Here is an 18,768-nt window from a genome sequence, read left to right as displayed (position 1 = left end):
CATAAGTATCGTTGTATGGCATGCATTTCTGACCTACATGAACTTGTTTCCTGTGCTTGCCTTTTTTGTCAAGTTTTTTATGTTTTATAATGCAAAAACATGGTCAACATTTTTAGATTGAGAAGGACCTCTGTTTAACTTGCTGTAATTTGAGGCCTCCTACGGTAATACCCAGTGTTGCTGTTTTTTTAACCTGATTTCTGAGTGTGTCTTGTTTATTGGATATTTCAAAACTCTTTTCAGTGTGGTTTTCATTTTCATTCAATAGATGGGCCACCTGGGAGCCCCTTGTCTTTATTCAAGCCTCCCGCCTAATTAGTCAATCCATTCATGGCCGTCTGATTTTGGACCTTGGGCCACAAGCTTCTGATCCCATCCACCCTATTTGTTTTCCTCAGTGCTGCACTGGATTGCCTTTGCCTCAAGCCCAGCTCTTGTGCTGATCTGCATGACCTGTTTTTGGTCAATGTGCCCTTCTTCCTAGGAGAATTTTTTTTTCACTTTCCATGCTTTGCTGAATCTTTCCCTCATCTCCCTGGAAAGCAACCTGCATCTTTATCAAAGTCATTCCTCCCCACCAAAGAGAAGTACAGAAGATACTAAATAGTGGAGAAACAAAGAGAAGCAGAAAAAGGTATAATCGCAAAAAGACAGAGAAACAGCATGACATCAAGGCTGAAAACCAAAAATATGGGAGAGAAGTACAAATTGGATTCAGAAAGGAAGCAGCATAGGTACATCCCTGAAACATGAAAACAACACAGTTAGGGGAAAGGTAGAACCAGGTGTGTATCAGTAAATATTAGATATCTTGATGGTAGCATTTTGCCATTTATTATCTAGAGGCTCACATGAGGAATGGCTGGAGACCTGTGTGAAGTATGGAAGACCTACAACTGCCGATTGAATCATTCTCCAAAATGGGGAAACCTGGTTATGCTTGCAGTCACTCACCTTAGCAAGTGGAGAAAAATAGACCCTTAGTGGCAGCTTGGCGTAAACCCATACTCATCATTTTGTGGCACATCATTTTGGTACTTTGGTGTGCTAACGATTCTGATTTGAAATGTTTAATCAGCTTATTTTTGAAGTTTCTTTTCTTTAGTGCTTGTTATAATCACATGTTTATGATGACTTAATTATTTTATTAGTTAATGAAGTGATTGCTGCCCAGTAAGTCATTAATTCCTGCAGCACAATTAAGTAATTGTGATGTGAATGTTACTATTATGTTAATGAAGTATACAATGCTCTACCATGTTCTTTTAAGTATTAACTCCTTACTGGTACAATGCAAATGACATCCTTTGAAAGCTACAATAATTGTTAGCATTGCATCTGATGAGAAGATTTGCTTGTAGATGTTTTCATAATTAAGAACATTGTGCTGATACTTTCATAATTTGTCTTTCTTTGGGTAGTATCTCATTAAAGTGAATGAAATCAAGACAAAAAAGGGCGTGGACCTGCTCCAAAATCTCATCAAATATTACCATGCACAATGCAAGTAAGTCTTTTTTTTTTAAAATCTCTTTATTTTTTTAGCCTTGCATGCTTTGTGAACTGTAACGACATCCAGATATAATCAGCCTACTGCATAATAAATTGATCTGGTGCTGGTGTTTTGAGCATTTGACACAAAGGGCAGAATTTTGCCCTTGGTGGGCGTGTGGGCCCCACTGGCTCGGCGGTGGGCGGACAGCTGACCCCCGCCGCTGTTTTGAATTGGCCCGCCCAGCGGCCTGCCCGACAGGAAGTGCAATGTGCTTCCTGTGCCCGGGGCCGGGGGTGGTGGGGGGGGTGAGAGAGAGGGATAACCCATCTGTCAAAGTGCGCTCTTTAGCGCATGCGTGCGAAAGAGCGCACATCTCCATGAGACCAAGCGCTGTCTCGGAGATTGCTGACAGGTAAAAAAAAACACCAAAATTAGAAAAATATTAAAATTATTAACATGTCCCCCTCATGTGACAATGTCACACGAGATGAGACATGTTAATAAGAAACTCATTAACTTTATGAAACTTTTTAAAAACGGGCATGAAACCTCATCCCACCAGTGGATGAGGTTTAATGTATTATCAGAAGCCCGCTGGGGCTCCTGGCCTGCCCGCCAGCCTTAAGGTTGGACGGGCAGGTCTTTAACAATCCTAATTAGTCTGTCAATGGCCATAATTGGCCATTGACAGGTCGGCGGGCGGACAGCGAAATCAGCCCCGCCTTCCTGAAAACTTAAAGGGACTGGGATGACGTCGGGGATTCCTCCCGACGTCATCCTGCATCATTTTCCCGTCGGCGAGCAGGCCCCGCCCCCAAATCACCAATGGGAAAATCCTGGCAAAAGCATTTGCTGCTACCTCCAATTCTTACCTTTTCTTTGCTCTTTTCAACACTATAATTTTGAAGTGCAGTGACAGTTGTAATGTAAGAGAAATCAGGATGCAGTGATTAAGTGATGCTAAGCTTTGATTTTAAGAAGCTGAAGCTTATAATATGAAGAAATAGCTGAAGGAGGTAGAGTTCCAGAGTTTTGAGGTCTTGGGACAAAATAAAATAAGAGTAGGAGACTCTGATTGAGCCATTGCAGGTATATTGAGATAAAAGGAAGAGCATGGTATTTTTGAAGGAAAAAGATGTCAGAGCAACACTTTTACAAGTGTTTTTCACAGTGATATGCAAAAGCTTTTACATTTAAAAGCCTTAATTAAACCCTAATTCATTTTTTAATAAACAATGTTAAAAATAATGCCAGAAAAGACCATGAGGTTGAATGGAGCTTGAAAGACTAATACAACTCCTGGAATATTAGGTAATGCTTTACAAGACCTCAGTATGCCCCAGTGTGCTTTACAACTAATTAAGCACTTTTGAAGTATAGTCACTGTTGTAATGTAGGAATATATTTCTTAAAATCAGAATGAAAAAGACCTAAGCTACTTATGCTTTAGTTTTGTGTAAATATTTGCTAACGTGAAAATTTTAAAAAAAAAAATTGTGATATTGCAACAGTTTGAATACATACATGTAGAAACCGCAGGTTGTTAGTTGCAAAGAAATTGTGCTGTTATGGATTCTGAAAATTGCTTTAATATGTTTCTAGATTGAACTCTGGTTGCTGCTAAAAATGAGAGGCATCCACATTGTTCAAGCAAATTTCTTGACAATATTGTATGTACAAATGTTTTCAGCGCCTTAGAATTTTGAAATTTCTTTGATGTCTAATCCTGTCACCATGAACTTGTTCCATATATTGCTTCACATAAAGAAACAGGTTAACCTAAGAACAGTGGGAGGATAAAGAAACAGGTTAACCTAAGAACAGTGGGAGGAAAAGTTCAGAAACTTGCATTTTGAAAATGAGGTGAAGGCAGAAAGACTTAACCATGCCTGTAGCAATTACAATTCTATCGCTGACCCATTCAGTACTGATTCTCAAATGTTATTTTTAAGTTTTTTTCAGGATGGCTTAAAAACAGCAGATAAGCTGAAACAGTATATTGAAAAACTGGCTGCTGATTTATATAATGTAAGTAATATATTCGCAAGCTAAAGTTTATCACAGTATAATAGTTGAATGTGTTAGTGTTCAATTATGTTACTGCATTCAATTTCCCCAATCACTAATTAATTGTCCAAGCTTGGTGCTGATTTGGACAGTTAATTTCCTGGCTTTGGGCAATTATATAACTTTGAAAACATATATTGTTTGTTTCCATCTGTGAGTTGATCTATTTTGTAGTACTCTTAGTGGCTGAATTCAGATACCTTAAGCTGACTCTCTTCTTGGGGTTGTTGTTGTCCTTGAGTACTGCACTGAAACCAACACATTTAATCTCGATTAGATTTACCAAAAACAAAAATTAGTATTTACATACAGCTTTAACATAGACATTGCTTCACATAGGAGAAATGGCTGCTGAACATCATAAAGTTACATAGTTAAATAATTTCTAGCTCTTTAACAGGCTATTTGGCAAAGGCACTATACTGAAGTGCAGAAGATCCATGGTTTTGTACTTAGTTCGAAGTAATTAGATAATGCAGTGGAGGTGATACAGTCGGCCTAAGTGCCCTTGAACTTGGGAGAGAGAAATCATTCAAGGATCCTGATCAGGATTCTCCTGCTGGAAAATATATGCATATGGAAACCAGGTGAGCGTGGTTTTGGGTATGGCTGTGACAACATTTACTATCTAGGTTTATTCAAAGAATATTCGCTCATATGAGGCAGAAGTGGACATCTGGCATGAATGAAACTGTATCCAAAAGTGAACTGGTGTCTTTAGGAGGAGGATAATAAGCTTAAAGTTTTAGAATTGAAATTGGTTAAAAAGGTTCTGCTGTTTTTTAAAACCAAACTTTTGAAGTCTGTTTCTAAAGTTTGCTTTAAAATAATCTTCCAAAGTTCTCCTGATTTGGGAACCACTCCTGTAAATTGGAAAAGTTGTGCCTTTTACTGTGCTGTTCAAGGTGAGAGGAGGAAATCAGTATGCCAGTTAGCCTAACATCTATTGTCAGGAAATTGCTAGAGTCTGCATTAAGAATAGGATGACTGAACACCTTGACATTTTCTGCTGATCAGAGAGCCAGCATGGATTTATAAAGTGTATGTAGGTCATGCCTGACACATTTGTTTTTTGTAGTTGTATACTGTAGTAGTGGACAGGGGAATGTCATAGATGTTATTTATAAGGACTTCGTGAAGACATTTGATAAAGTCCCTCATGGGCTACTGCTAAATAAAGTTGAAACTCATGGAATTGAAGGCAAATTATTGACCTGGTTAGAAAATTGACTGGATGGCAGGAGATAAAGTAGGGATAATAGGTACTCTAATGCAGAAAGTGATTCAAGGTATCCTGCAAGGATGGTGTTGGGGCCTCGACTACTCGCTATATTCATTCACAACTTAGATGATGGAATAGAAAGTCATGTATTCACACTTAATGATACAGAGATAGATGGCATTGTAAGCAGTATAGATGGAAGCATATAATTATGAAGAGATATTGAAAGATGAAGTGACTGGGCAAAATTGTGGCAAACGGATTTTGATTAGACAAATGTGAGGCCATCCACTTGGGATCTAAAAAAGAACAGGGTTCTTTCAAAATTAAGAGCTAGAAACAATGGAGACCCAAAGACTTGGGGATGCAGATACACAGATCATTAAATTCAATGAACTGGTACAGAAAATAATCAAAAGGGCAAATGAAATGTTGGCATCTATACTAGAGGAATATAATAAAAGAAAGGGTAGAAATCATGCTATAAAGCCCTGGTTAGACCACATTTGCAGTACTGAGAGTAGTTTGGACATCACACCTTAGTTTATATTGCCTTGGAAGGAATGCAGCATAGATTTATGAGAATGATACCTGGATTCCAAGGGTCAAATTATGAGGAGTGATATGCAAACTAGGGGTGTATTCCCTAGAATTTAGAAGGCTAGGGGTGATTTGATCAAAGTTTTCAAGATATTAAGGGGAACAGATAGGGAGAAACTAATTCTATACACTTGGGAGTCTACTACTAGGAGGGATAGTCTGAAAATTAGAGCCAAACCTTTCAGGAGTGAAACTAGGAAATTCTTTGTGCAAAGGTTGGTAGAAGTTTGGAACCCTCTCACAAGCATTAAATGATGCTAGGATAATAAAATTCTTGACACTGCCACTATTGTAGGCTAAGGTCACTTAAGAGTTAGCTATCCCTGAGCAAACTGATACCTAACTTCCTCTATTGCAAACTGGACACATTCATAGTCTCTCTGAGTAACTAGGCCAAGAGAGATCTGTGTTCCAGTCTCTCAGACTGTCTATCCAGAGGGAGTGAGATGTGTCAGCCAATATAGACAGAGCTCTGACCACTTCCCTCAACTCCATGGATTGATCTGTTGTACTGTTGATTGATTTTACCATCTTGAATAAAAAGTTGACCCCTTGGTGTGGAAGCTTCCAGCACCTATTTGTCTATTCGGCTTTTGTTATCAATAGCAATGTAAATTGAAAAAAAAATCCTTTTCAAGCTTAATAGTTAAAGGTTCCAAGATTTTGGATTAGGTATACCGTAAAGGGAAGAGAATTTGAAAAAGATTTGGAAGTAATGGACTTTTATTGTTGAGACATTGTGCAAACTTGATTTTAAAAAGCAAGTAAAATTGGGCATATAGCCAAACTGCTGAATACAAATCTACAGAGATTATGCTGAGGCTTTAAAATGCACTGGTCATATCACACACAAAGCACTGTATGCAGCTCTGGTTGCTGCGCTATAGAAAGAAGACACATTCCTCTTTGACTCTCTGAATAAGAATTATGCGACATATAAAGAGAAAAACCTAAAAGGAAAGTTTGGAGAAGTCCAAGTTTTACAGCCTAGAGATAAAGTTAAGATGTACCCTTTTTGAGTTATGCGAAGTATTAGACCATACATGGCCCTAATACCACTAAATTTTTGATCACCTAACTTACTTTCCCCATGTTAGCTGATATTGTTAATGGCTGTCTTCAAGTACTTCCCCTCTCTCCTTTAAACCTGCCATCATCACCCCTCCATCCTTGCAAACTACCACCTCAGTCCAACCAGCCTTTCTTCAAAATCCTTGAACTTGTTACAATCCAAGTCCATGCCCATGCCCATCTTTCCTGGAACTCCATGTTTGAATCCCTCAAGTCAGCTTTCTGCCCCTATTACTGTACTGAAATAGCTCTTACCAAAGCCACAAATGACACGTGGTGTGATGTGACCAAGGTAAACTACCTCTCATCGTTATTCTTGATCTATCTGCAGCATTTGATACAGTTGACTACACCATCCACCGGCAAGCACTCTACAGTTGTCTAACTCGGTGGGTCTGCACTTGCCTGGTTCCATGCTTCTCTATCTAATAGCCAGAGGGCCAGTGGTTTCTCTTGCTGGTCCCACAACATTACCTCTGGTGTCCCCTATGGATCCATCTTTGGCTCCCTATTTCTCAGCTAAGTGCTACCCTTTGGCAACATATCAAAAAACACAGCATTAGTTCTCACATGGATGCTGATGACACCCAGCTCTACCTCACCATCTTTTCTCTCAACTCCCGCAGTATTGCTAAATTAACAAATTTTTTGCTAAATTAACAGATGACTTGTGACATCCAGCACTAGGTGAGCAGAAATTTCTCTCAATTAAGTTTTAAGACTCAAACTATTATTGTTCACCCCTGCCATAAATTCCATTCCCTAACCACCAACTCCATCCTTCTTGGTAACTGTCAGAGGCTGTATCACATCGGCTTCTGGTCAAGTAGTGCCTCGATTTTAAAATTCTCATCCTTATTTTCTGATCCCTTCATAGTTTTGCCCCTCCCTCTCTCAGCCAAGATAAGAAATATCTATGCTTATCTATTTCTGGCCTCTTGTGCGTCCCCAATTTTAATTGTTCCACTATTGGTGGTCCTGCCTTTAGCTGCTTTTGGGCCATAAATTCTGGAAATCCCTCCCTATGCCTCTCTGCTTCTCTTTGTTTCTTTTAAGACTTCTTAAAACTTAACTTTTTGACCAATCTTTTAACAAATGCACTAATATCACCTTCTGTGGCTCAGTGTCAAATTTTCCTTTTTAACTCCTGTGAAGTGCCTTGGGATATTTTATTATGTTAAAGGTGCTATATAAGTACAAGTTGTTTTCCTTTCTCAGTAAGGTGGAAAAGTCCAGCATTTGAGTTTGAGATCAGTTAGACTGGTAAACTGAGTAGACATAAATTTTAAGTCAAAAAAATTAAAACACGTCAGAAAAAAGGTTATTTTATGTGGAGTAATAAACATTTGGAATGATGTACCATGTAGGTTAACGGAGTAAATGATGTTACGGGAGTTTCAGAAGCAGCTGGAGGTTAGGTATTGAAATAAGCTAAATGGGTTATTCTTATTTTTGCCCAATTCCTTCTTTAAAATTGCTGATATCATCCACAGTCATTTCCTGAGTTGTCCATTCAGAACATATACAATCCTCTGTATAAAAAAAAGGTTCCTGCCATTCAATTTGTCAAGACCCTAAAATACCTTTAATACCTTGCAGTCTTTGGTGTTTTAAAAAAAAACTTGGTTTCAGTAGCCTCTTAATGTAATTCAGGTTTTTGATGCCAGGTATCAGATGGTTAGCAGTTTGCTGTGTTATAATGAGTGCCTTGTAATATGACAAATAGAGCTACACACAGTACTGCAGATGAATGACAGCCAGTGGGTTCAGTTTCACATGCTGTGATTTCTGTTCTATTTCGTGCACTGTATAATCCAAACTCTTATTTGCCTTATTTACCGCAGTTCATTTGAATCATTTTAGTGTTGTATTTTCATCTTCTAAATTGATACACTTGGCACTTCTATTATTCTGGGGAATTCCAATTACCAAGCCCAATGTGGATGTCAGGTTTTTGTTTTCATGATGAGATTATTTTCTCAGACTCAGCACTACTGGCCGCTCCCACAAGTAGATCTAGCGTCCACTACGATCTGCAGTAACTTTCCTGCCTTATATTTTGGTAAATGATCCTGAGACTTGTCAGATCACAGCAGAAAACTCTCTCTTACATTCCATTTGCAGAATACAGAATAATATGTGGCTCCTCTGTTTGAATGCAATATGGAAATACACTTACCAAGTCAAGATATAGGTTTTGGCCCAACAAATGGTTGTTCATGGTAGATGAATGAAAATATAACGTAGTAAAATACATACTTGTCTGTGCTCCTTGAATATAAAATGCATACTTTTCTATGCTCCTTGAGTGTGTAAAAATACTAAATACACCACTCACTTTGTCTCAGTGTAGACATTTAACAGATGTCCATTTACTCCATGCTTAATCTAGCCTATCAGTGACAGCCAGGCTGAATGTTTCAATAAACCTCCTAGAGTATTTATTAAAGCAGCATAAAAAGTTTAGCCTTGCAGTAAGTTGCTGGAAATGCTGGCTGCCAGTATAATTCTTAAAGGAAACCTATGCCTCCCCTTGCCCCACCTATTTTAAGCTTTCCAAAACTCTAGCTAATCAATGGTCCTGTCTCAAAGACAATTATCTGTCAAAGTTACAAACCCTTGATGAGCCCTATCCTCTAATCTATGACCAGATAGCGTGGGAACCCTCGAAACGGGTGTCTTGTCACAAAGTCAGACATTGCAAACAATAATTGGATGATTATGCTCGACGTGGCAGCCTTCCATCTCATAAGACTTATGCAGTGGTGGTCAACTGTATTAAGTACTGCCTGGTGTGGCACAGGAGCCCTGCTCTGGCATGGCAGTCTCTGTCGCATTTGCTGCAGAGGAAGACAGCGGGCTCTGTTTTCTCTGGGACCTGTTCTCAGCCAGCTGAGCTTTTAGTTTCTGCATGCCTCTTCCAATCCTTTTCCAAACAATCAGCTTCCAGAGGTCACGGCTGTCAGCAGCTGCCTCCTAGTTATCAGTGTCAATATCCACCATCTTCATATCTCACTTGTAGATGCCCTTGTAGCGGAATATTGGACATCCAGAAGCTTGTGACCCAGTGGCCAGTTCACCTTGTCGAAGGTCTTCGGGTAAATAGCAGTCATCCATTAGATGAACGTGGCCAAGCCAGCTCAGAAGTCACTGGCTTAGCAATGAGTGTATGCTGATGGAATTGGCATGCTCCAGGATCTCTGAGTGACCTTGTCCTGCCAAGAGAATGCCGAGGATACATTTGCGACAGTGAAGGTAGAAGCTGTTCAGCCTTTTTTCCTGCCTAGCATATGATATCCAGGTCTTTCCACTGTTGGAGTGTGCTGAAGGTGCAGGCTTGGTAGACTCGCAGCTTGATGTTCTCAGCCAAGTTGCTGTTGTTCCACACTCGCTCAGCTTGGGTGTAACAACTGCAGCTTTTGTGATGCATGTGTTAATTTCAGCATCAAGTTGATAGTGACGAGGATAGCTGTTGACTCCAGAATGATATCACTGGTTTGGTTGAATGGAGAGAGAGCAGTAGCAAATGTAATTCAATCTGGAAGACTGAGGTAATACGTTTGGGGAGGGCAAACAAAGCAAGGGAATGCGCGATAAATGGAAAGTTATTGAGGGGGTAGTAAAAGAGAGAGACCTTGAAGTGCATGTCCACAGGTTCCTGAAAGTGGCAGGACTGGTGGATAAGGTGTGTTAGGAAATAGAATTTAAGTAAGTTGTATTGGTATTTGTAGGTGTTAAGAATGAGTTTTGGCTTTAAAGTCTTTGATTTTGGAAGCTGTTTGAATTCAGTTGGTTTTGAAAGTGGCTGCTTGAAGAGACTAGAGAAAAGGGGACAGATAGCAAGTCTCATGCTAAAGAAAAGACCCCAAAATCCAGGGGAGTGAAACCGGGAAAAGTCCCAAGAAGACTCTGTAGTCAAAGGAAGGACAGGAAACTCGAAAAGGTCCTATTAAGTGAAGTTAAGAGTAAGGGGCAGAGAGAAAGGCTGCAAGCTTTAGATTTAAAATGAAAAAAGCCACAGAAAGCAGATTTAAAGCAAGAGCAGCTTGCAAGAGGTCAGAAGGTCCAAAGAGACAATTGAAGGTCTGTAACTCCTTGCTATGGGCATGTGAAGCAGTGGGACTGTTGACAGCTGAGTTGATGAGTGCGCCTGGAAGACAGCTTGAATGCATTTGGTGATCCAGGGAAGACAAACATCAGAAGGAGAGTTTGAAACCCTGGAGATGAACCCCTGCAGAATGCATCTGAGAGAAAGCATCAGTTGGGAGAAGATTCCAAAGCGAGGTCTTGGAAAGTGGAGACTGGAAACCCTTGTGTGAAAGATGAAGTGCAGTGAGACTACTTGGCTCATGGTGTGACCAATGTCTTGGGGGAGTTGCAGAGAGATCCATACCATCTGGTTGAGGTGGCATCTATCACTTGGTTTCACAGTGTGGTGTGTCTGACCACAGGGTCCCTATTGGTATACGGACTGTGTACTTACTGTGGACATTAGAGTATAAGATGGGTTTTATAACTTTTGTTATTCTTACAAATCTGTATACATCTCTAAAGGTATAGTTGTGGGTAAAGGAGTATTGTAATATAGTTCATCTTTTCTAATAAATGTCTTACTGTTTTGTTAAAAGTTCATCAGCTGACTCCTGTGACTCTGTTGAGGAGCTACTCTCCACACATCTAAACGAGCAAATAAAAGTTAGGATCTATCAAACTGGGTTCCACTCTGGGATCAGGCTTGTCCAGGGGTAACCTCAGCTGGGATCATAATAGGTGGTAAAGAAAGCATATGGAATGCTTTCCTTTTTGGGCGAGGTATTGAATACAAAAACAGGGATGTAATGATGGAACTGTGTAAGACGCTGGTTAGGCCACAGCTAGAATTTTGTGTACAGTTCTGTTCACCACATCACAGGAAGGGCATCTTTTCTCTGGAGAGAGTGCAGAGGAGATTTACAAGAATGTTGCCAGGGCTTGAAAATTGCAGTTATGAAGAGAGATTGGATAGGCTAGGGTTATTTTCCTTAGAACAGAGAAGACTAAGGAATGACTTAACTGAGGTGTGCAAAATTGAGGGGCCTAGATAGGGTAGATAGGAAAGACTTGTTTCCCCTAGCTGAGAGGCCAGTTACCAGGGGGCATAGATTTAAGTTGATTAGTAGAAGGATTAGAGGGTCATGAGGAAAAACTTTTTCATCAAGAGGGTGGTGGTGTCCAGAATTCACTGTCTATGTTGGTGGTTGAGGCTGAAACGCTCAGCCCATTTAAAAGATACCTGGATCTGCATCTGAAGTGTTGTAACCTGCAAGGCTACGGACCAGGTGCTGGAAAGTGAGATTAAAATGAGCCAGTGCAGACACGATGGGCTGAATGGCCTCTTTCTACACCGTAACCTATTGCTGGTGATTGTGGAGCCCAGATATGTAAAGCTATCAACAGCCTCCAGCATCACATTGTCAATGCTGATAGATGACTTTCTGGCAACACCTGGGACCATGACATTCGCCTTTGTGTTGCTGGTGGCCAAATCAAACTCGTTACAGCTGTGAGTCTGTCCATTTGCTGCTGCAGGTGTTCCTCAGTATGGCATGTTAGTGTGGTATTGTCAGGATAGAGCAATTCTCTGATGAGAACTTGGTGTGCTTTTGTATTGGATCTCAGGCAAGCAAGGCTAAACAGCTTTTTGTCAATTCTGGTATGTAAGTTGACATCCTCTGTAAATGACCTGAAGGCATATGACAGCAGCAAAGAGAAGAACATACCAAAGAGTGCCAGAACGCAATCTGTTTGACACCATTGTGGATCTCGAAGGGATTTGATGCTGCCCTGTCATGGTTGACCTTACCAGTCACGCTTTCATGAAAGGAGGAGATCACATTGAGCAACTTGGTCTGCAGCCAGTTTTCACCAGCAGCTTAAATAGACCATCTCTGCTGGTATGGTTGAATGCTTTGGTGAGATCGATGAAGGCAATATATAGTAGTCTCCTTTGTTCGCAGTATTTCTCTTTTAGTTGTTGGACTGAGAAGATAATGTCAATTGTAGATCTTCCAGTTCTGAAACTGCACTGGGGTTCAGGATAGATGCATTCAACCAAGATCTGCAGCCTGATGAGGACAACATGGGCAAATACTTGCCACGATGCTCAGGGAGATGCCTTGATTGTTGCAATTGCTGTGGTTGTCCTTGTTCTTGTACAGGATCATAATCTTTGCACCACTGGTATCCTGGGGCACTGCCCCCTCCCTTCAGATACAGTGAGTTCATGCAGATGTGCAGGAGTGCTGGTTTCCTGAGCTTAATGAGTTCAGGCAGTATAACATCAAAACTTGGAGCTTTGTCTATGTCAAGCAAGTCAACAGCTTTGCTAAGCTCCTCCACTGAGTTTGACAGGCAGGCTTTCTATGGCGTCTAGAGCTTCCTCTGTGACAGTGTTTTATCTACAATAAACTCAAGGTAGTATTCCACCCATCTCTCAAACTGTTTATAGCAGTAAGTGATGACTTCCCCAGCCTTGGTTTTCAGTAGAGCTGTTTTCTTCGCTGATGGACCTGTTGCCTTTTTGGTCCCTTCATACATCCCCCTGAGATTATCTGTGTTAAAGGACATCAGGATATTGTGGCAGAGTTGTATTAATAATTAATGCTCGATGATAGAATCAGCCCCCCGCCAAACAAACGGTTTAGAACGTTCTCGCCATCTGCCTCTCAACTTAAACGGACAGTTCAACTCATGAGTATCTATGCTGCAATGCTGTGCTCCACCCTGGAGGCAAAAGACTAATTATTTGACACTGCTATCAGCAGCATCCCTAACTCAAAGCATCTTTATCTACTGGAGGATTTCGATACAAAAGTGGGTTTGAACTGTGAAGCACAGCCCTCCTGCCTCAAGCATCATGGCCAGAGAACGATAAATGTGAATGAACAGAGCTTTGCTACTACCATGAACTTTGTGTAACTAACACCTTTCAGAACAAACCATGCCATAACATGTTCTGGAGACATCCAAGATTAGGGCATTGGCAACAGCTGGATTTGATCATAACCAGACGTGACTCTGAACAGCATTTTCAACACATGCAGGCACCACAGCGCTGACTTGTGATACAGATCACACTCTAGTGTGCACGAAGGTGAGGGTGCAACTCTTGAAGCTTTTGATTCCTAGCAGAAATGCCTTCCTTATGTCAACATCAGCCTACCCAGATAAAACCAACAGTTCCACAATTACCCAATTACCACTTTGATAATTTGTGTGGTCACAAACAACCTCTACCTTGTTGCATCTTTCCCAGACAACTCATCTGTTCTGAATTGGTGACTTTCTACTGACAGAATGCTTTGTGCGACCATGAGAGTTGACACCTTGCACTGACCAGGATTAAGTGAATGAACATCAGGCAGATGTGCTCTGTTGCTCTGGGCTCCTGCTCTCTTGGTGTTCCTTTAGTCTGCTTTCCATGCTTCCACGCTCCCCTGCTCCTCTCTTGTGCCGCCACCACCCCCCACCCCCGGCCTTGCTGCTCCTGCTTCCCACTGTTCGTTCTTCCTCTACCCCAATATTAAAACATTCTACATGCAGAATTTTTATATATTTGATGATTATACAATATAATGATTTGGATGAGGAGTCTGATTTTGGGGTTGGTGCAAGAGTGGGTAGTGATTCTGAAGTCTTCCCAGAATATATTTGAAAACAGTGGTTTTGAACAATTTTTATACTTCAAGTTTTGATAAATTAATGTTACTCAGGCTCTATAAAGCCCATTAACATTGCAATCCAGTATTCTTCGGCTGAGTCAAAATTTTACTTGATTAAGTAGGAAATCTCGATAAAGTCACTTTAGCAGTAATCAAGTTTGCAATTGTCAGAGGAACTTTTCTTAGTTAAAGTAGATCAAGTATGAGCATAAGCTGATTTAAAATATTCATATTTTCTAAGAGGTTATCCAGTTGATTATTTTGAGAATCTGCTTAACTAATTACAAAATGGGTCATTAAGTGTTTTCTGAGGAAGAAACCAAGAATTCTAACTTAGTGTATTTTACTTTTTGGTATCAGATAAATGACGAGGCTTCAATTTTAATGTTGGCCTTTTCCACAGATCAAGCAAACACAGGATGAAGAAAAGAAGCAACTGTGCACACTCCGTGACATGCTCAAATCCTCACTGCAACTTGAACAGAAAGAGGTAAGTGTACTTGAAATAGTAAGAAGTTACATTGCATAATCAAATGTGCCAATCTATAGTTTTGCCTATACTGATTTAACTAATATATAACAAATTATGCTGGTTGATCATTGCATCTCAGTTTTTAAAAAAAATTTGATTTGTCTGATTTCTTTGGATAATCTCATTCTTGTTTTGAAAGGCAATGTTCAATCAGTGTCTTGATTTTTCTCAATGCATGAGTATGGGTTGTGACCCATTACAGAGACATGGCTGCAGGATGACAAAGACTAGGACCTGAATATTTAAGGGTACATCACATTTAGGAAGGACAGGAAGCTAGGAAAAGCTGGATGGGTAGCTCTGTTAATTAAGGATGATATTGGTACAATAGAGAGAGATTACTTTAGTTCTGGAGATCAAGATATAGAATTAGTTTGAATAGAGATGAGAAATAGTAGCAGTAAGAAGTCACTTTTGGGAGTGGTTTACTGGCCCCCTAGCAGAAACCACACTGTAAGACTGGGTATACAGGAAGAAATAATGACTTCTGAGAAAGGTACAGCAATAATTAGGGGTCATTTTAATCTACATATAGATTGGGCAAATCAGATTGGCAAAGGTAGCCTGGATGATGAGTTCATAGTGTTTTTGGGACAGTTTATTAGAGCACGTTTTAGCACCAACCAGAGAGCAGGCTATACGAGATCTGTCATTGTGCAGTGCGATAGGATTAATGAATGACCTCATAGTGAAGGTGCTCCTAGATAACAGTGATCATAATGAATTTCTCATTGAATTTGAGGGAGAGAGAAGTGGATCTAAGACTAGTGTTTTAAACTTAAATAAGGGCAACTAAGAGGGCACATAGACGAAGCTGGCTAAAGTGAACTGGGAAATTAGGTTAAGGGATAGGTCAGTAGAGATTCAGAGGCAGACTTTTAAGGAGATATTTCAGAATACTCAGAAAAGATACTTTTAGTTGTTTGGTAGTACAGAACTTGAGTATTGCTGAAATAAGAGACATGCCCAAGCTTTTTGTCTTGCACTCATTAGGACACTTCACAAGAATACTAATATAAGGGGAAAATAGCAATTTATACTGTATGTGAAGAGAGTGCTGATTGGCTGGCAAATGGATTCTGGTGGAGGAGTTGCCATGGAGAATGCACCAGTGATGATGACTGACTGTCAGGCATTGTCTGAAATTTAAATTAGGCAACTTGACCCTGATTGGTCAAGGCATTGCCCTAAAGAATGAGTCAGCAAATGGCTGTTACATATTTTGTTTAGCTAAAACAAGTCCAATGTGTGTACATGATCTTTCTGTCTGCAAAAAACAGGGAGGGCTCTGTGTATTAATGTATGTAGAAGAAGATGATGTAGCTTCCAGTACATGCAAATGCACCACACTGCAAACCTGATTGACGATCTTAAATTGGTTGTCAGTGTAATTCTTAGCACATTGAGGATTATTTAGCACATGTTGTTCAATTGCGGAACCACATCTAATATTGGACACTGTGTTTTGAGTTTTGCAAGCACAGACTGGTTGGGTACAGTCCATACCTTGCTCGTTGTGAACAGCAGCTGGGACATGCTGTTACATACCACTCATTTGTAAATGAGTAATGTGATATATGAATTTCAGTGCCAATGCGATGCTAGGTATATAGGCTGCATGCCCCAGCCGCTGTTTGCAACGAGCAAGGTACGGACTGTACCCAGCCAACCTGTGCGTGCAAAATTCAAAACACACAGTGCCCAACATTAGATGTGATCCCGCAATTAGACAACATTTGCTAAATAGTCCTCAGTGTGCTAAGAATTATGCTGGCAACCAATTTAAGATTGTCAGTTGGGCTCGCATTGTGGTGCATTTGCGTGTACTGGAAGCTGCATATATTAATACACAGGGCCCTGTTTTTTGCAGACAAAGAAAAATGTACACACATTGCACTTGTTTCAGCTAAACAAAATGAGTGACAGCCATTCACTGACTCAATGGTCAAGGCATTGCCCTGAGGAATCAGGGTCAAGGTGCCTGATTTAAATTTCAAACAGTGCCTGACATTTAACTGTCAGTCAACATCACTGGTGCATTCTCCATGGCAACGTCTCTACCAATCAGAGCCCATTTGCTAACCAGTCAGCACACTCTTCACATACAGTGTAAATTGTTATTTTCTCCCTATCAGAACACTTCACAAGAATACCAATATGAGTGCAAGACGAAAAGCTTAGACGTCTCTTTTTTTCAACAATGCAAAAGATACATTCTACTGAGAAAGAAAGACTCTAAGGGAAGGGGACATCATCTGTGGCTAACTAAAGAAGTTAAAGATAGTACCAAATTGAAAGAAAAAGCGTACAAGTCCGCTAAGATGAGTGGCAGGTCAGAAGATTGGACAGAATATAAAGAACAGCAAAGAATGACAAAGATAAAGGAGGGAAAAATTAGAGTATGAGAGAAAGCTAGATAGAAATATGAAAGCAGACGGTAAGAGTCTCAACAGGTATTTAGAAAGGAAAAGAGAGAGTAAAGTGAGTGGTGGTAGAGAGTGAGAATGGGGAATTAATAATGGAAAATAAGGAAATTGCGGATGAATTGAACAGACATTTTGTTTCTGTCTTCACTGAAATAATTGAATCAGATGAAAAGTGGGGGAAGGAACTTTAAACAATTACAGTCGCCAAGGGTAGGGTACTGAGAAAATTATTAGAACTAAAAGCTGATGAAGTTCATCCTTGGGCCTTAAAAGAAGTGGCTGCTGAGATGATAGATGTGTTGGTTTTAATTTTCCAAAATTCCTTAGATTCAGGAAAGGTCCCATTAGATTGAAAAACAGCAAGTGTGATTCCTCTATTCAACAAAGGAAGGAGACAAAGCAGGAAACTAAGGCGAGTTAGCTTAACATTTATCATAAGGAAATTGCTAGGATCTATTCTTAAGGAGGTTATAGTGGGGCACTTAGAAAATCTCAATGCAATCAAGCAGAGTCAACATGGTTTTGTGAAAGGAAATCATGTTTGACTAATTTATTGGAGCCCTTTGAGAAAGTAATAAGCAGCCTGGATAAAGGGAAACTTGTGGATGTGCTGAGTTCCAGAAGGCATTTGTCAAGGTGCTACATCAAAGGTTACTAGGCAAAATAAGAGCTCATGGTTTAGGGGGCAACACAGCGTGGATAGAGGATTGGTAAGCTAACAGGAAGCAGAGAACATAACATAAATAAAGCCGGAGTAGGCCTTTGAGCCCGCTCTGCCATTCAATGAGATCATGGCCAATTTTCTACTTCACCATTTTCCTGCACTATCCCTGTATCCCTTGATATTTTTAATATGTTGAACTTTCGATCTCAGTCTTGAACATACTCAGCGACTCAGCCTCCACAGCCCTCTGGGTAGAGAATTCCAAAGATTCATTACCCTTTGAGTGAAGAAATTCCTCCTCCTCTCAGTCCTAAATGGCTTGCCCCTTATCCTTAGACTGTGTTCCCTGGTTCTAGACCCCACCAGCCAAGGGAAACACCCTTCCTGCCTCAGCCCTGTTGAGCCCTGTAAAATTCTTGTATGTTTGAATGAGAGCTTCTAAACCCCAGAGAATAAAGGCCCAGTTTATTTAATCTTTCCTCATAGGACAATCCCTCCATGCCACTTTGCTGAGTTTTTGTGCATTAAAGGAATGTATTTTTGTTTTTTTTAATTCATTCACGGGATGTGGGCTTCGCTGGCTGGGCCAACATTTATTGCCCATCCCTGGTTGCCCTCGAGAAGGTGGTGGTGAGCTGTCTTCTAGAATCGCTGCAGCCTATGTGGTGTAGGTACACCCACAGTGCTAAACTATGTATTAATTCTTTAAAGAGTAGGGATGAATGGGTATTTTTTGGGTTGGCAAGCTGTAACTAATGAAGTGCCACAGGGACCAGTGCTGGCACCTCTACTATTTACAATTTATATCAATGACTTGGCTGAAGGGACCGAATGTAAGGTTGCTAAATTTGTTGATGGCACAAAGATAGGTAGGAGAGTAAGTTGTGAAGAGGACATAAGCTTGCAAAGGGACATAGGTTAAGTGAGTGGGCAAAAATTTGGCAGATGGAGTATAATGTGGGAAAGTGTGAACTTGTCCACTTGGGCAGAA

The 18,768-nt window shown here is 40.4% G+C and overlaps 1 protein-coding gene across 2 annotated transcripts in view; it reads left to right on the top strand.

The window, feature by feature from the left end:
- The window catches only part of LOC144679523 (arf-GAP with SH3 domain, ANK repeat and PH domain-containing protein 1-like), a 346,344-nt gene that overhangs the window by 145,898 nt on the left and 181,678 nt on the right, over window positions 1–18,768 (top strand). For both annotated transcript variants that reach the window (XM_078539997.1, XM_078539998.1), the window contains exons 9-11: window positions 1,422–1,507; window positions 3,448–3,523; window positions 14,559–14,645. In XM_078539997.1, coding sequence (XP_078396123.1) covers window positions 1,422–1,507; window positions 3,448–3,523; window positions 14,559–14,645 — 249 coding nt within the window. The remainder of the gene's footprint in view (window positions 1–1,421; window positions 1,508–3,447; window positions 3,524–14,558; window positions 14,646–18,768) is intronic.

Source organism: Cetorhinus maximus, chromosome 4 (genome assembly GCF_964194155.1).
Source record: "Cetorhinus maximus chromosome 4, sCetMax3.hap1.1, whole genome shotgun sequence".
NCBI lineage: Eukaryota > Metazoa > Chordata > Chondrichthyes > Lamniformes > Cetorhinidae > Cetorhinus > Cetorhinus maximus.
Note: the sequence above shows the minus strand (reverse complement) of the source record. Positions and strands in the feature narration are given on the sequence as shown.